At 50.4% G+C, this 11,950-nt stretch overlaps 1 protein-coding gene across 1 annotated transcript; it reads left to right on the forward strand.

Annotated features, from left to right (window-relative positions):
• Positions 1–265: 265 nt before the first annotated feature.
• On the forward strand, positions 266–6,908 carry LOC116969817 (alpha-2-macroglobulin-like). Its single transcript, XM_033016597.1, has 6 exons — positions 266–365; positions 2,451–2,627; positions 4,418–4,499; positions 5,004–5,160; positions 5,376–5,456; positions 6,766–6,908. Exons 1-6 carry the CDS (start codon positions 266–268, stop codon positions 6,853–6,855), a joined length of 687 nt encoding a protein of 228 aa, XP_032872488.1. The 3' UTR covers positions 6,856–6,908.
• Positions 6,909–11,950: the final 5,042 nt, after the last annotated feature.

Here is an 11,950-nt window from a genome sequence, read left to right on the forward strand (position 1 = left end):
GAGGTGAGAAGGAAAAGATTTAATAGGGACCCGAGGGGCAACGTTTTCACAGAGGGTGGTGGGTGTATGGAACGAGCTGCCAAGGGAGGTAGTTGAGGCAAGGGCTGTAACAGGTGCAGGTGCCTGGATAGGGTAGGTTTTGAGGGATATGGGCCTAACGCGGGTAGGTGGAACTCGTGTAGATGGGGCATGTTGGTCAGCATAGATGGGTTGGGCCGAAGGGCCTGTTTCCCTACTCTCCAGTATCTACCTCTGCACCTTGTCCATGTGTCCCGCTCCAGGTCAAAGCGTGACGGAGGAAATCGAGCTGCAAGTCCCGGAGGATGTGGTGGAAGGGTCAGCACGGGCTTCCGTCACGGTGCTGGGTAAGCAGACGAGATGCTGGTGTTGTGTTCATGCCCCGGCAATGTGGGAGAGCAGGGGCGTCTCACTCTACACCGACACCCATCCACGAGGGGCCTCACACCTACACTGGCTGGCCCCACACACAATGTACTGCACTAACTCAACGGCTGAGGCACAGGATATGCAACCTTGCGGCTCGGGACCCTTCTTCATAGTTTAGTTTAGATTTACAGTGTGGAAACAGGCCCTTCGGCCCACCGAGTCCATGCCTTCCAGTGATCCCCGCACACTAACACTATCCTACACACATTATGGAAAATTTACAATTTTATCAATTACCCTACACACCTGTACGTCATTGAAGCGTGGGAGGAATCCGGAGTACCCGGACAAAATTTATGCAGGTCAAGGAAGAATGTACAAACTGTGTACAGACAGCACTCGTAGTCAGGATGAAACCTGGGTCTCTGGGTCTGTAACTCTACTGCAGCGCCACTGTGCCACCCTGCTTAGCTTCCCCATTCAGGCAACCGAGTACAGAAGTTGGGACGTTATGTTACAGTTGTAGAAGACATTGGTGAGGCTACATTTGGAGTATTGTGTTCAGCTATGGTCACCCTGCTGCAGGAAGCATGTTGTTAAGCTGAAAACCATGCAGAGAAAATCTACAAGGATGTTGCCAGGACTCAAGGGCCTGCGCTTCAGGGAGAGGTTGGGCAGACCGGGATTTTATAACTGGGAGGGCAGGAGACGTAGATTGTTTTGTCCGGAATGACAGAAGTTGAGGAGAGACCTGATACAATCATTAGAGACAGTCAGAACCTTTTTTTCCCAGGGTGGGAATGTCAAACACGAGAGTGCATTGATTTAAGATGAAGGGGACAACATTTAAAGGAGATTTCGGAACGTTAGGAATCAAGAACCAGAGGATACAGGTTAAGGTGAGGGGAATGATTTAATTGGAGCCTGAGGGGTAACATTTTCATACAGAGAATGGCGGGTATATGGAATGAGCTGCTAGAGGAGGTACTTGAGGCAGGTACTATAACAGCATTTAAAGAACATTTGGACAGGTACATGGATGGGTGTGATTTAGAGGGATATCGACCAAACGTGGATAGGGAGGACTAGTTGGCATGGGCCTGTTTCCATGCTATGACAGTACGAGGGACAGGTTTTTTACAGAGAGTGGTGGGTGTCTGGAATGCTGCCTGGGGTGGGGGTGGAGGCAACTACAATTATGATGCTTAAGAGGCTTTTAGATTGGACATGTGTTTGCAGAGAATGGAGGGAGATGGATCACGTGTTTAGTTTATCTCAGCATCATGTTTGACACAGACATTGTGGGCCGGAGGTAGAGTCTGTTGCTGGGGTGTACTGTTTATGTGGGATCATTAATTAGAGCTCACCACCAAGATGGTGAAGAAGGCTTTGGACACACTGCCGTTCATCAGTCAGGGATTGAGTACAGAGGTGGGGACGTTGTGCAGCTTTACAAGACACCTGTGAGGCTGCACGGGCTATTGTGTGTCATCTTGGTCACCCTGCTGTAGAAAGATGCCATTTAGTTGGAAACAATGCAGAGAAGATTTACAAGGATGTTGCCAGGACTCGAGGTCCATAGCTATAGGGAAAGGTTGGGCACTGGAGGGTCCACTGGAGGAAGGGTCCACTGGAGGGAGGGTCCACTGGATGTAATGTCCACTGGAGGTAGGGTCCACTGGAGGGAGGGTCCACTGGAGGGAGGGTCCACTGGAGGTAGGGTTCACTGGAGGGCGGGTCCACTGGAGAGGGGGTCCACTGGATGTAGGGTCCACTGGAGGGTGGGTCCACTGGAGAGGGGGTCCACTGGATGTAGGGTCCACTGGAGAGGGGGTCCACTGGAGGGAGTATCCACTGGAGATAGGATCCACTGGAAGGTGGGCACTGGAGGACAGGGCCACTGTAGGGGGGCAGTGAAATGAGGACCACTGTAATGGGGGGGGGGGTGGGGCATTCACACTCGCTGGGAAGGAGGGAGGGGGTTGGAGTCCCGACATGATGGGGGTGGGCCGTTGCGAAGTCCCAGTGGGGTCAGTGACTCTCTTGCCCTCTCTGACCCCTAGGTGACCTGATGGGCAGCGCCATGGACAACCTGGACGGTTTGCTGCGACTCCCCACGGGCTGCGGGGAGCAGAACATGGTGAAGTTCACCCCCAACATCGTGGTGCTGAGTTACCTGGAGAAAACCCACCAGCTCTCTCCCAAAATCAGGTCCAAAGCTGTGGGCTTCCTGCAGACAGGTATCGCTGCCAGCGAGTTCTACACTCACAACGGGCTGGCACCCAGGGAGGGAGGGGGCAGTGGGGAGAGGGTCAGGGGAACACAGGGGATTAGGGGGAGAGGTGGGGAGAGCAGGGAAGGGAGGGTAGGGTCAGGCAGGGGGCTGGGGACGGGGGGTGGAGTAGGATAGATGGGGAGGGGGCAATGGGGAGTGGGATGGGGGGGCACAGAGGAGTATGAATGGGGGGGGGGGAATAGAGGTGTTTGTCAATGGGTATGTGCCTCTATGTGTCTGTGCATGAATGTGTACGTGTGTGTGTCTATGTTTGACTATGTGTCTGTATCGCCGTGTTTGTGTCTATGTGTTGTGTATGCGTGTTAGTGTGTGAGGTGTGTGTGTGTATTTGTGTGTCTGTATTTATCTGTGTTTGTGTACTTTGTGTGTGTCTGCATTCTTGTGTATGTGTGCATCTGTGTGTCTATGTGTTTGTGTCTGTATGTGTTGTGTTTGTGTGAGTGTCTGTGTGTGTAAATGTGTGTGTGTGTGCGTTTGTGTGAGTGTCTCTGTGCTTGCGTTTGTGACCCTGTGTTTCAGTTTAGTTTATTGTCCCATGTACCGAGGTGCAGTGAAAACCTTTTGATGCGTGCTATCCAGTCAGCAGAAAGACAATACATGATTACAATCGAGCCATTTATAGTGTATAGATACATAGAATTACGTTTAGTGCAAGGTTAAGCCAGCAAAGTCCAATTAAAGATTGTCCGAAGGTCACCAATGAGGTAGATAATAATTCAGCACTGCTCTCTGGTTCCGGCAGGCTGATTCAGTTGCCTGATAAAAGCGGGGAATAAACTGTCCCTGAATCTGGAGGTGTGCATTTTCACACTCCAATACCTTTTGCCTGATGAGAGAGGGTGCGACTCGTCCTGGATAATGTTGCTGGCCTTACTGAGGCAGTGTGAGGTATAAATTGAGTCAATAGAAGTGAGATAGAAGGGATGTGTTTAAGAAGGAACTGCAGATGCTGGAAAATCGAAGGTACACAAAAAATCTGGAGAAACTCAGTGGGTGCAGCAGCATCTATAGAGCGAAGGAAATAGGCAAGCCGAAACCCTTCTTCAGACTGATGGGGGGGGCGGGGAGAAGAAAGGAAAAAGAGGAGACCGAGGGCTGAGGGAGGGGAGGAGACAGCAAGGGCTACCAAAATTGGGAGAATTCAATGTTCATAGAAGATAGAAGGGAGGTTGGTTTGTGCGATGCACTGGGCTGCGTCCACAATTCGCTGCAATTTTTGTGGTCTTGGATGGAGCTGTTCCCAAACCAAGCTGTGATACATCCTGATAAAATGCTTTCTTGGGCGCATCTGTAGAAATTGATGGGGACATGCTGAACTTCCTAAGCCTTATAAGGAAGTAGAGGCGTTGGTGTGCTTTCTCGGTCGTTGCTTCAATATGGGTGGTCCAGATGTTGTTGGTGATATTGACGCCTAGGAATTTTAAGTTTTAACCATCTCGACTTCAGCACCGTCAATGCAAACTGGGGTATGTGTACCGCGTGTGTGTGCGTGACCCCGTGTGCGCGTGACCCCGTGTGCGTGCGCGCATGACCCCCGTGTATGTGATCCCCTGTGTGTGTGTGTGTGTGAGACCGTGTGCGTGAGTGACCCCGTGTGCATTTGTGTGACCCCGTGTGCCTGTGTGTGACCCCACGTGCGTGTGTGACCCCCGTGTGCTTGTGTGACCCCGTGTGCGTGTGTGTGACCTCCCCCTGGGCAGTGCCACCCTAACCCCCCCCACTGACCCCCTCCAGGTTACCAGCGACAACTCACCTACAAGCACCACGACGGCTCCTTCAGCGCCTTCGGAACCAGCGACCCCGAAGGCAACACCTGGTGAGAGAAGGGCATCTTCCTGCCCCGTCCCGACCCCAGCTGAACCCTATCCTGTCCCCACCCCATCCCCCCTCCCCGCCTCCTCTCTCCCCGTCTTCTCTCCTCGGCCTCTCTCCCTCCCCACTCCTGAAACCTCCCCCCCCCCTCTCCCCTGCTCTCCACTGCATCCCCCCGTTACATCTCCCCACTCTCTCAATTTCCCTATCCCTCTCCCCCTCTCTCCCTCCACACTGTCTTCCAACTCCCATTTTTACCCTGTCCCCATCCACCATCTCCCCCCTCTCCTCCATCTCTTTTCCCTCGCCGTCTCTGCCTGCACTCTCTCTCCTGCCATCTCCCCATCAATCCTCCAGCTCCCTCTCTGCCCCCTCCCCTCTCCCCGTATTGTCCGGATCCGCCCACCCCCTCTCTCCCCCGTTCCTCCATCTGCCTCTCTTCCCACCCTCTCTCCCCCCCATCCCCCCTCGCTCCCCCGCCTCTCCACCATCTGCCTCTCTCCCCCAGGCTGACAGCCTTCGTGCTGCGCTCCTTCCTCCACGCGCGGCCCTACATCTTCATTGACAAGGCGGTGCTGCGTGAGGCTGCCACCTTCCTCACCGCCAACCGCCTGCCCACTGGCTGCTTCGCCAGCATAGGGCAGCTCTTCAACAGCGCCCTCAAGGTGAGCACCTGGCCGGGGGGAGGGGGTGGGGGAGGGTGGGGGTGTGGGGGAGGTTGGAGGGATGGGGGCATGAGGGGAGGGGAGGGCAGCGGAGGTGGCGGGGGGAGGTGTGAGCAGATGGGCAGATGTGAGGGAGCGCCGGGAACTGTGGGGGGGGAGGGGGTTCCCTGGGAGTGGCGGGGACTGTAAATGATGACCTGTTCACTCTCTGCCAGGGGGGAGTGGATGACACCGTCTCCCTCTCTGCCTACGTGACCACTTCCTTACTGGAGCTGCAGCGACTGAGGCCCACGATGGTGAGTGACGGGATCACCAGCGGGGTGGGGGCTATATTGTGCAGCAGCACGGGGGAGGGGAACAACATGAGGGGGGCGGGGGCGGGTAGGGGGTCAGCATGCAGGGGAGGGTGGAAGAAAAGGGTGCAGAGCAGGAGGGAGAGGGGCGGGACTGTGGACAAGATACAAGATACATTTATTTGTCACATGTGCCAGTTGGCACAGTGAAATGTAATCACCATACAGCCACACGGTAAAAAGAAAGAACACAACATAGAGTTGATAGAATTCAACATAAAACATCCCCACACAGCAGAATCAAACTTTCCCACTGTGAGGGAAGGCACCAAAGTCAGTCCTCTCCCTCTAATGTTCCCCAATGTTCACCCGTGGTCGGGCATCCCCGAGCCCTCTGCAGTCGTCGCTACGGGCGGCCCGACGTTCAGGCCCGCTTGCCAGGGTGATGTAAGTCCGACGTCGGGGCTGGGGGACCTCCTCAGCGGCCTGGACATCCGAGTCAGCCACCTCCTACCGGAGTCCGCGGCTCCCAAAGTCCGCAGGCCGCACTGGGCGGAGATGCAGCGCTGGCGGCCCTCGGCAAAGGGCCCCAGGACTCGGCGATGACGGTCAGCGCCGCCCGCGTTGGAAGCTCTCCCAAACCGCAGCTCCACGATGTTGGAGCAGTGGCCCAACGCTCCGGTGCTCTAAATGGCGATCCAAGTAGGCATCGCCCGCTCCGCTGTGAATCCAGCGCCGCGTCGCCGCTGTTGAAGCTCTGGTCCGGTTCCTGGTCCCCGGCAGGAAAGGCCACTCCGATCCAGGCGGTAAGCCGCGAGGAGATGAGCGAGGAAGCGACTCAGAGAATAGTCACGTCCCCGCCAGTAAGCGACTGGGAAACAGTTTCCCCCTACCCTGCCCCCCTCCCCCACATAGAAAAGTCAAAGATTCCCCCCAAAACAAACTTTAAACTGACTCAATTTTTTTTTAAATGATTGAAAGACAAACGGGCTGTGGGCAGAGGCTGCCGTCAGTGCAGCACCCCTAGTGACCAGGGGATGAGGAAAAAGAGGAGAGGGAGGGAAAGGGGACAATGTGTGAGAGGCGTGGAGTGGGTAGAGAAAGGAAGGAGAGTGAAAGAGTGGGGTGACGGGGAGAGAGAGTGGGTGGGAGAAATGTTGAGGGAGAAAAGAGGGAAAGAGGGGTGGATGTAGTAAGAGAGAAGAGGGGAGTAGGGGTGATGAGGGAGGGTGGAGAGGAGAAGGGAGGGAGAGAGGGAGGGGACTGATCCCTCTTCACCGCTTCTGACCATCTCTCGTCTGCCTTCTTTCAGGCCTCCCAGGTTTATGAAGAGTCTCAGAACAGGCGTCGCCGCAGAGATTTGATCAGTGATCTAGGTTGGTGCAGGCTCTATGTCCTCTGACGGCCTAACTCAGGCCTAACCCAGGCCTACCCCATTGCCCTGGAGCTTATTCCCGGCTCCTCAGGCCTAACCTAGACCCCTGAAACTCGTAGGAAAAGCAGATGAACAGAGCATGGATCAGTGGTTGGGACTAATTTTTTGTGGTCATTACGTGATCGTGGTTACGGGAGGGACACTACTGGAAGTTTCAATGTTTCACACGTGATCAACGGGGAGGCAATAGAGGTGGAGGAGTTGTGCTACTGATCAGGGAGAGTGTCACGACGGTACTCAGAGAGGACGTACTACTGAGACAGTGTGTGAAGCTCAGATATATGAATGGAGCAAACACTGTAATGGCCCCCAATAGCAAATGTGAGATTGAGGAACAGATATGTAGACCGATTACCGAAGATGCCAAACTAAATATTGACTGAGACTTGCTCAGTACAAAGGTTTAGACGGGGCAGATGAGGTGTATCCAGGATGGATTCTTCAAACACTATGTGGATAGTCCAACCCGAGAAGGGAACATACTGGAGCTTGTGTTGGGAAACGAGCCTGGCCACGTGACTGGTCTTCCAGTGGAAGAGCATTATGGGGGCAGTGATCAGGGATACGTTTGGATTTTTGGGCAAGGAGAACATTTGGAGACGGCCAAAGGAAGGCAACCAAAGTGTTTGAAAATGTGATTAAAAAGAACAAGGAAGCACATGCAAGGTTCAGAAAGATTAAATCAGAAACATAAAGCAAAGAGAAAATAATTTGTGAATCATTAGAAAGACCAAAAGAGGCCATGAACTGTGTTTGGTGAGTCGAGATTAAGACAATCTCAAGGCCTTTATTATGCTCATTATAAACAGGGTAAGGTGGGCAAAGGTAGGTCTGCTCAAAGATAAATATAGAACAGTACTGCACAGCACCAGGCCATTCAGCCCACAATGCCTGTGCAGACCATGATGTCAGGACAGTGCAAGTTGGCAGAGTCGCTGCCTCATGGCGCCAGAAACACCAGTTTGGTCCTGACCTCAGGTGCTGCCTGTGTGGAGTTTGCACGTTTTCAGTGTGAGCTTCCTTCGGTTTCTTTTCCACATCGCAAAGCTGTGCAAGTTTCTAGTTTATTTGTCCTCTGTAAATTGACCCTAGTGTCTCGAGAGTGGATCTGAGGAGTAAGTTTCTCACATCCAGGGTGGGGGATACATGGAAGGAGCTGCACCAGTCACTGAAAGTGACTGTCCTTGTGCACCAGTCACTGAAAGTAAACATGCAGGTACAGCAGCCAGTGAAGAAAGCTAATGGTATGAAGGCCTCCATAATGAGAGGATTTGAGTATAGGAGTAAAGAGGTTCCTCTGCAGTTGTACAGGGCCCTGGTGAGACCACACCTGGAGTATTGTGTGCAGTTTTGGTCTCCTAATTTGAGGAAAGACATCCTTGCTATTGAGGGAGTGCAGCATAGGCTCACGAGATTCACGAGGGATGGTGGGACTGTCATATGAGGAAAGCTTAGAACGACTGGCCTTGTCTTTACTAGCGTTTAGAAGGATGAGAGGGTATAGAAACATAAAATTCTAAAAGGAAACAAGCTAGATATAGGAAAAAATTTCCCAATGTTGGGGGAGTCCAGAACCAGGGCCATGGTCTAAGAATAAAGGGGAAGCCATTTAAAACTGAGATGGGAAAACACTTTTTCACCCAGAGAGTTGTGAATTTGTGGAATTCTCCGCCACAGATGGCAGTGGAGGCCAATCACTGGATGAATTTTAAAAAGAGTTAGATGCCCCAGCAATTTTGTGTACCTTCGATATTCCAGCATCTGCAGTTCCCTTTTGAACAGATAGAGCTCTTGTTTCCTTTTAGAATTTTATGTTTCTATACCCTCTCATCCTTCTAAACGCTAGTAAAGACAAGGCCAGTCGTTCTAAGCTTTCCTCATATGACAGTCCCACCATCCCTCGTGAATCTCGTGAGCCTATGCTGCACTCCCTCAATAGCAACTTCCCTTGTCAGCCACTCCCTTTAAAATTGTTCTTCCTCTTTGGAATGAAATGATCCTGCATCTTCTGGATTATGCACAGAAATTCCTGCCATTGCTGTTCCACCATCTTTCCTGCTAGGATCCTTTTCTAGTCGACCTTGGACAGCTCCTCTCTCATGCCTTCATAGTCCCCTTTGTTCAACTGCAACACTGACACTTCTGATTTAACCTCCCTCTCAAATTGAAGATCGTATTCTTAGAAACATAGAAACATAGAAAGTAGGTGCGAGAGTAGACCACCAGGTCCGTCGAGCCCGCACCGCCATTCGCTCATGGCTGAACACTAAACAGACACCCTTACCCACAAACAGTAGACACAAGACACAGAACACAAGACACTACCCTCCCCTTTATACCGCTATCACCCCTCTCCACCCCAAGAACCGCGTGATCTCCTGGGGGAGGCAAAAAACCGGATAAAAACCCAGGTCCAATTCGGGAAAAAAATCCGGGAAATTCCTCTCCGACCCCAATCCAGGCGATCGACACTTGTCCAGGAGATCACTCATGTCTTACTATACTAACCATACCTAGGTCCATATCCCTGCCCTCTCCCCGTAGCCCCTTATCCCCTTGGCAGCTAAAAAACCATCTATTTTAGACTTAAATATATTTAACGTTTCTGCTTCCACCTGCTCCCTGGGGCAGTGAATTCCATAGATTAACCACCCTCTGGGTGAAGAAGTTCTTCCTCATCTCAGTTTTAAAAGAGCCCCCCCTTATTCTGCAACTATGTCCCCTAGTTCTAGTTTCCCCGATCATTGGGAACATCCTCGGTGTATCCACCCGATCAAGGCCCCTCACGATCTTATATGTTTCAATGAGATCGCCTCTCATTCTTCTAAACTCCAAAGAGTAGAGTTACAGCCTACTTAACCTTTCCTCATATGTAAATCCCCTCATTGCAGGAATTAATCTTGTAAACCTTCGCTGCACTGCCTCCAGGGCTAGTACATCCTTTCTTAAGTATGGACCCCAGAACTGTACACAGTATTCCAAATGTGGTCTCACTAATACTGTGTACAGCTGCAGCAAGACCTCCGTGTTTTTATACTCAATCCCCCTAGCAATAAAGGCCAAAACTCCATTGGCCTTCCTGATTGCTTGCTGCACCTGCATACTAACTTTTAGTGATTCATGTACTATTACCCCTAGATCCCTTTGCGTTGCATTACAACGCAGTTCCTCCTCATTTAGAAAATAACTTGCCCTATCATTTTTTTTCCCAAAGTGAATGACTTCACATTTATTAGTATTAAATTTCATCTGCCAAGTTGTTGCCCACTCACCTAGCTTATCTATATCCTTTTGCAGACTCTTCCTATCCTCCTCATCCCCTACTTTTCCTCCCATTTTTGTATCGTCCGCAAATTTTGATATATTACACTTGGTTCCCTCCTCCAAATCATTTATATAAATTGTGAACAACTGGGGTCCCAGCACCGACCCTTGCGGAACCCCGCTAGTTACCGGTTGCCATCCCGAGTATGAACCATTTATCCCCACTCTCTGCTTCCTATTTGTTAGCCAATCCTCTACCCATGCTAATATATTACCCCCAATCCCATAATTTTTTATTTTTAGCAATAGTCTCTTATGTGGCACCTTGTCAAAAGCCTTTGGAAGTCCAAGTATACCACATCCACCGGTTCCCCTTTATCCACCCGGGTTGTTACTTCCTCAAAGAATTCGAGCAGATTCGTTAAACAGGACTTCCCCTTCACAAAACCATGCTGGTTCTGTCCGATGAAGTCATGTTTATCCAAGTGCCCCGTTAGTGTTTCTTTAATAATTGTCTCTAACATTTTACCCACCACCGATGTTAGACTAACCGGTCTATAGTTACCCGCCTTCTGTTTACTTCCTTTTTTAAATATAGGTGTTACATTGGCCATTTTCCAATCCACTGGGACCGTTCCTGCCTCCAGGGAGTTTTGGAAAATTATCACCAATGCATCCACAATCCCCACCGCTATCTCCCTCAAGACCCTTGGATGTAATCCATCAGGCCCAGGGGATTTATCCTCCTTCAGTCTCATTAATTTCCCTAATACCACCTCCTTGGTGATCTTAATAGTATTTAGCTCCTCCATTCCTACCGCCCCCTGTTTATCCAGCGTTGGAATATTTTTTGTGTCTTCTATGGTGAAGACTGATACAAAATACTCGTTTAATGCCTTTGCCATTTCCATGTTCCCCACCAACAACTCTCCAGTCTCACCCTCCAATGGACCAACGTTCACCTTAGCCACCCTTTTTCTTTTTATATAGCTATAAAAACTCTTACTATTAGTTTTTATGTTGTTCGCTAAATTCCTTTCATAGTCTATTTTCCCCGTCTTAATTAATCTCTTAGTTATTTTTTGCTGACCTTTAAATGCTTCCCAATCCTCTATCCTCCCACTATCTCTGGCTACCTTATATGCCCTTGCCTTCAGCCGAATACTATCCTTTATAGTTTTACTGAGCCATGGCTGACTGTTCTTACCCTTACCCCTTTTTTTCTTCATAGGAATAAATGTTTCTTGAAGGTTATACAGTAGATCCTTAAACGTACACCACTGCTCATGTACCGTCTTATTCTTGAGTCTGCTATCCCAGTCAACTTTGATCAGCTCAGTCCTCATACCTTCATAATCCCCCTTATTTAGACTAAGCACCCTAGCCTGAGTTTCAACCTGCTCCCCTTCTATTTGAATATGGAATTCGACCATATTGTGGTCACTTGTTCCCAACGAGTCCCTAACTATGACATTTTTAATTAATCCTGCTTCATTACACAGGACCAGAGCCAAGATTGCCTCCCCCCTTGTCGGTTCTGTGACATACTGTTCTAGGAACCCGTCTCTAATACATTCTATAAACTCTTCCTCTAGTCTACCCTGCCCAGTTTGGTTTGCCCAATTAATATGAAAATTGAAGTCCCCCATGATTACAGCAGTTCCCTTTTTACATGCGTCAACTATTTGCAGATTTATGTTCTGACTAACAGCGTCACAGCTATTTGGAGGTCTATAAATTACACCCACTAGTGTTTTTTTCCCCTTGTTATTCTCTATCTGTACCCAAGCTGTTTCAC

The sequence above is a fragment of the Amblyraja radiata genome, unplaced genomic scaffold, assembly GCF_010909765.2.
Source record: "Amblyraja radiata isolate CabotCenter1 unplaced genomic scaffold, sAmbRad1.1.pri scaffold_1269_ctg1, whole genome shotgun sequence".
Lineage (NCBI taxonomy): Eukaryota > Metazoa > Chordata > Chondrichthyes > Rajiformes > Rajidae > Amblyraja > Amblyraja radiata.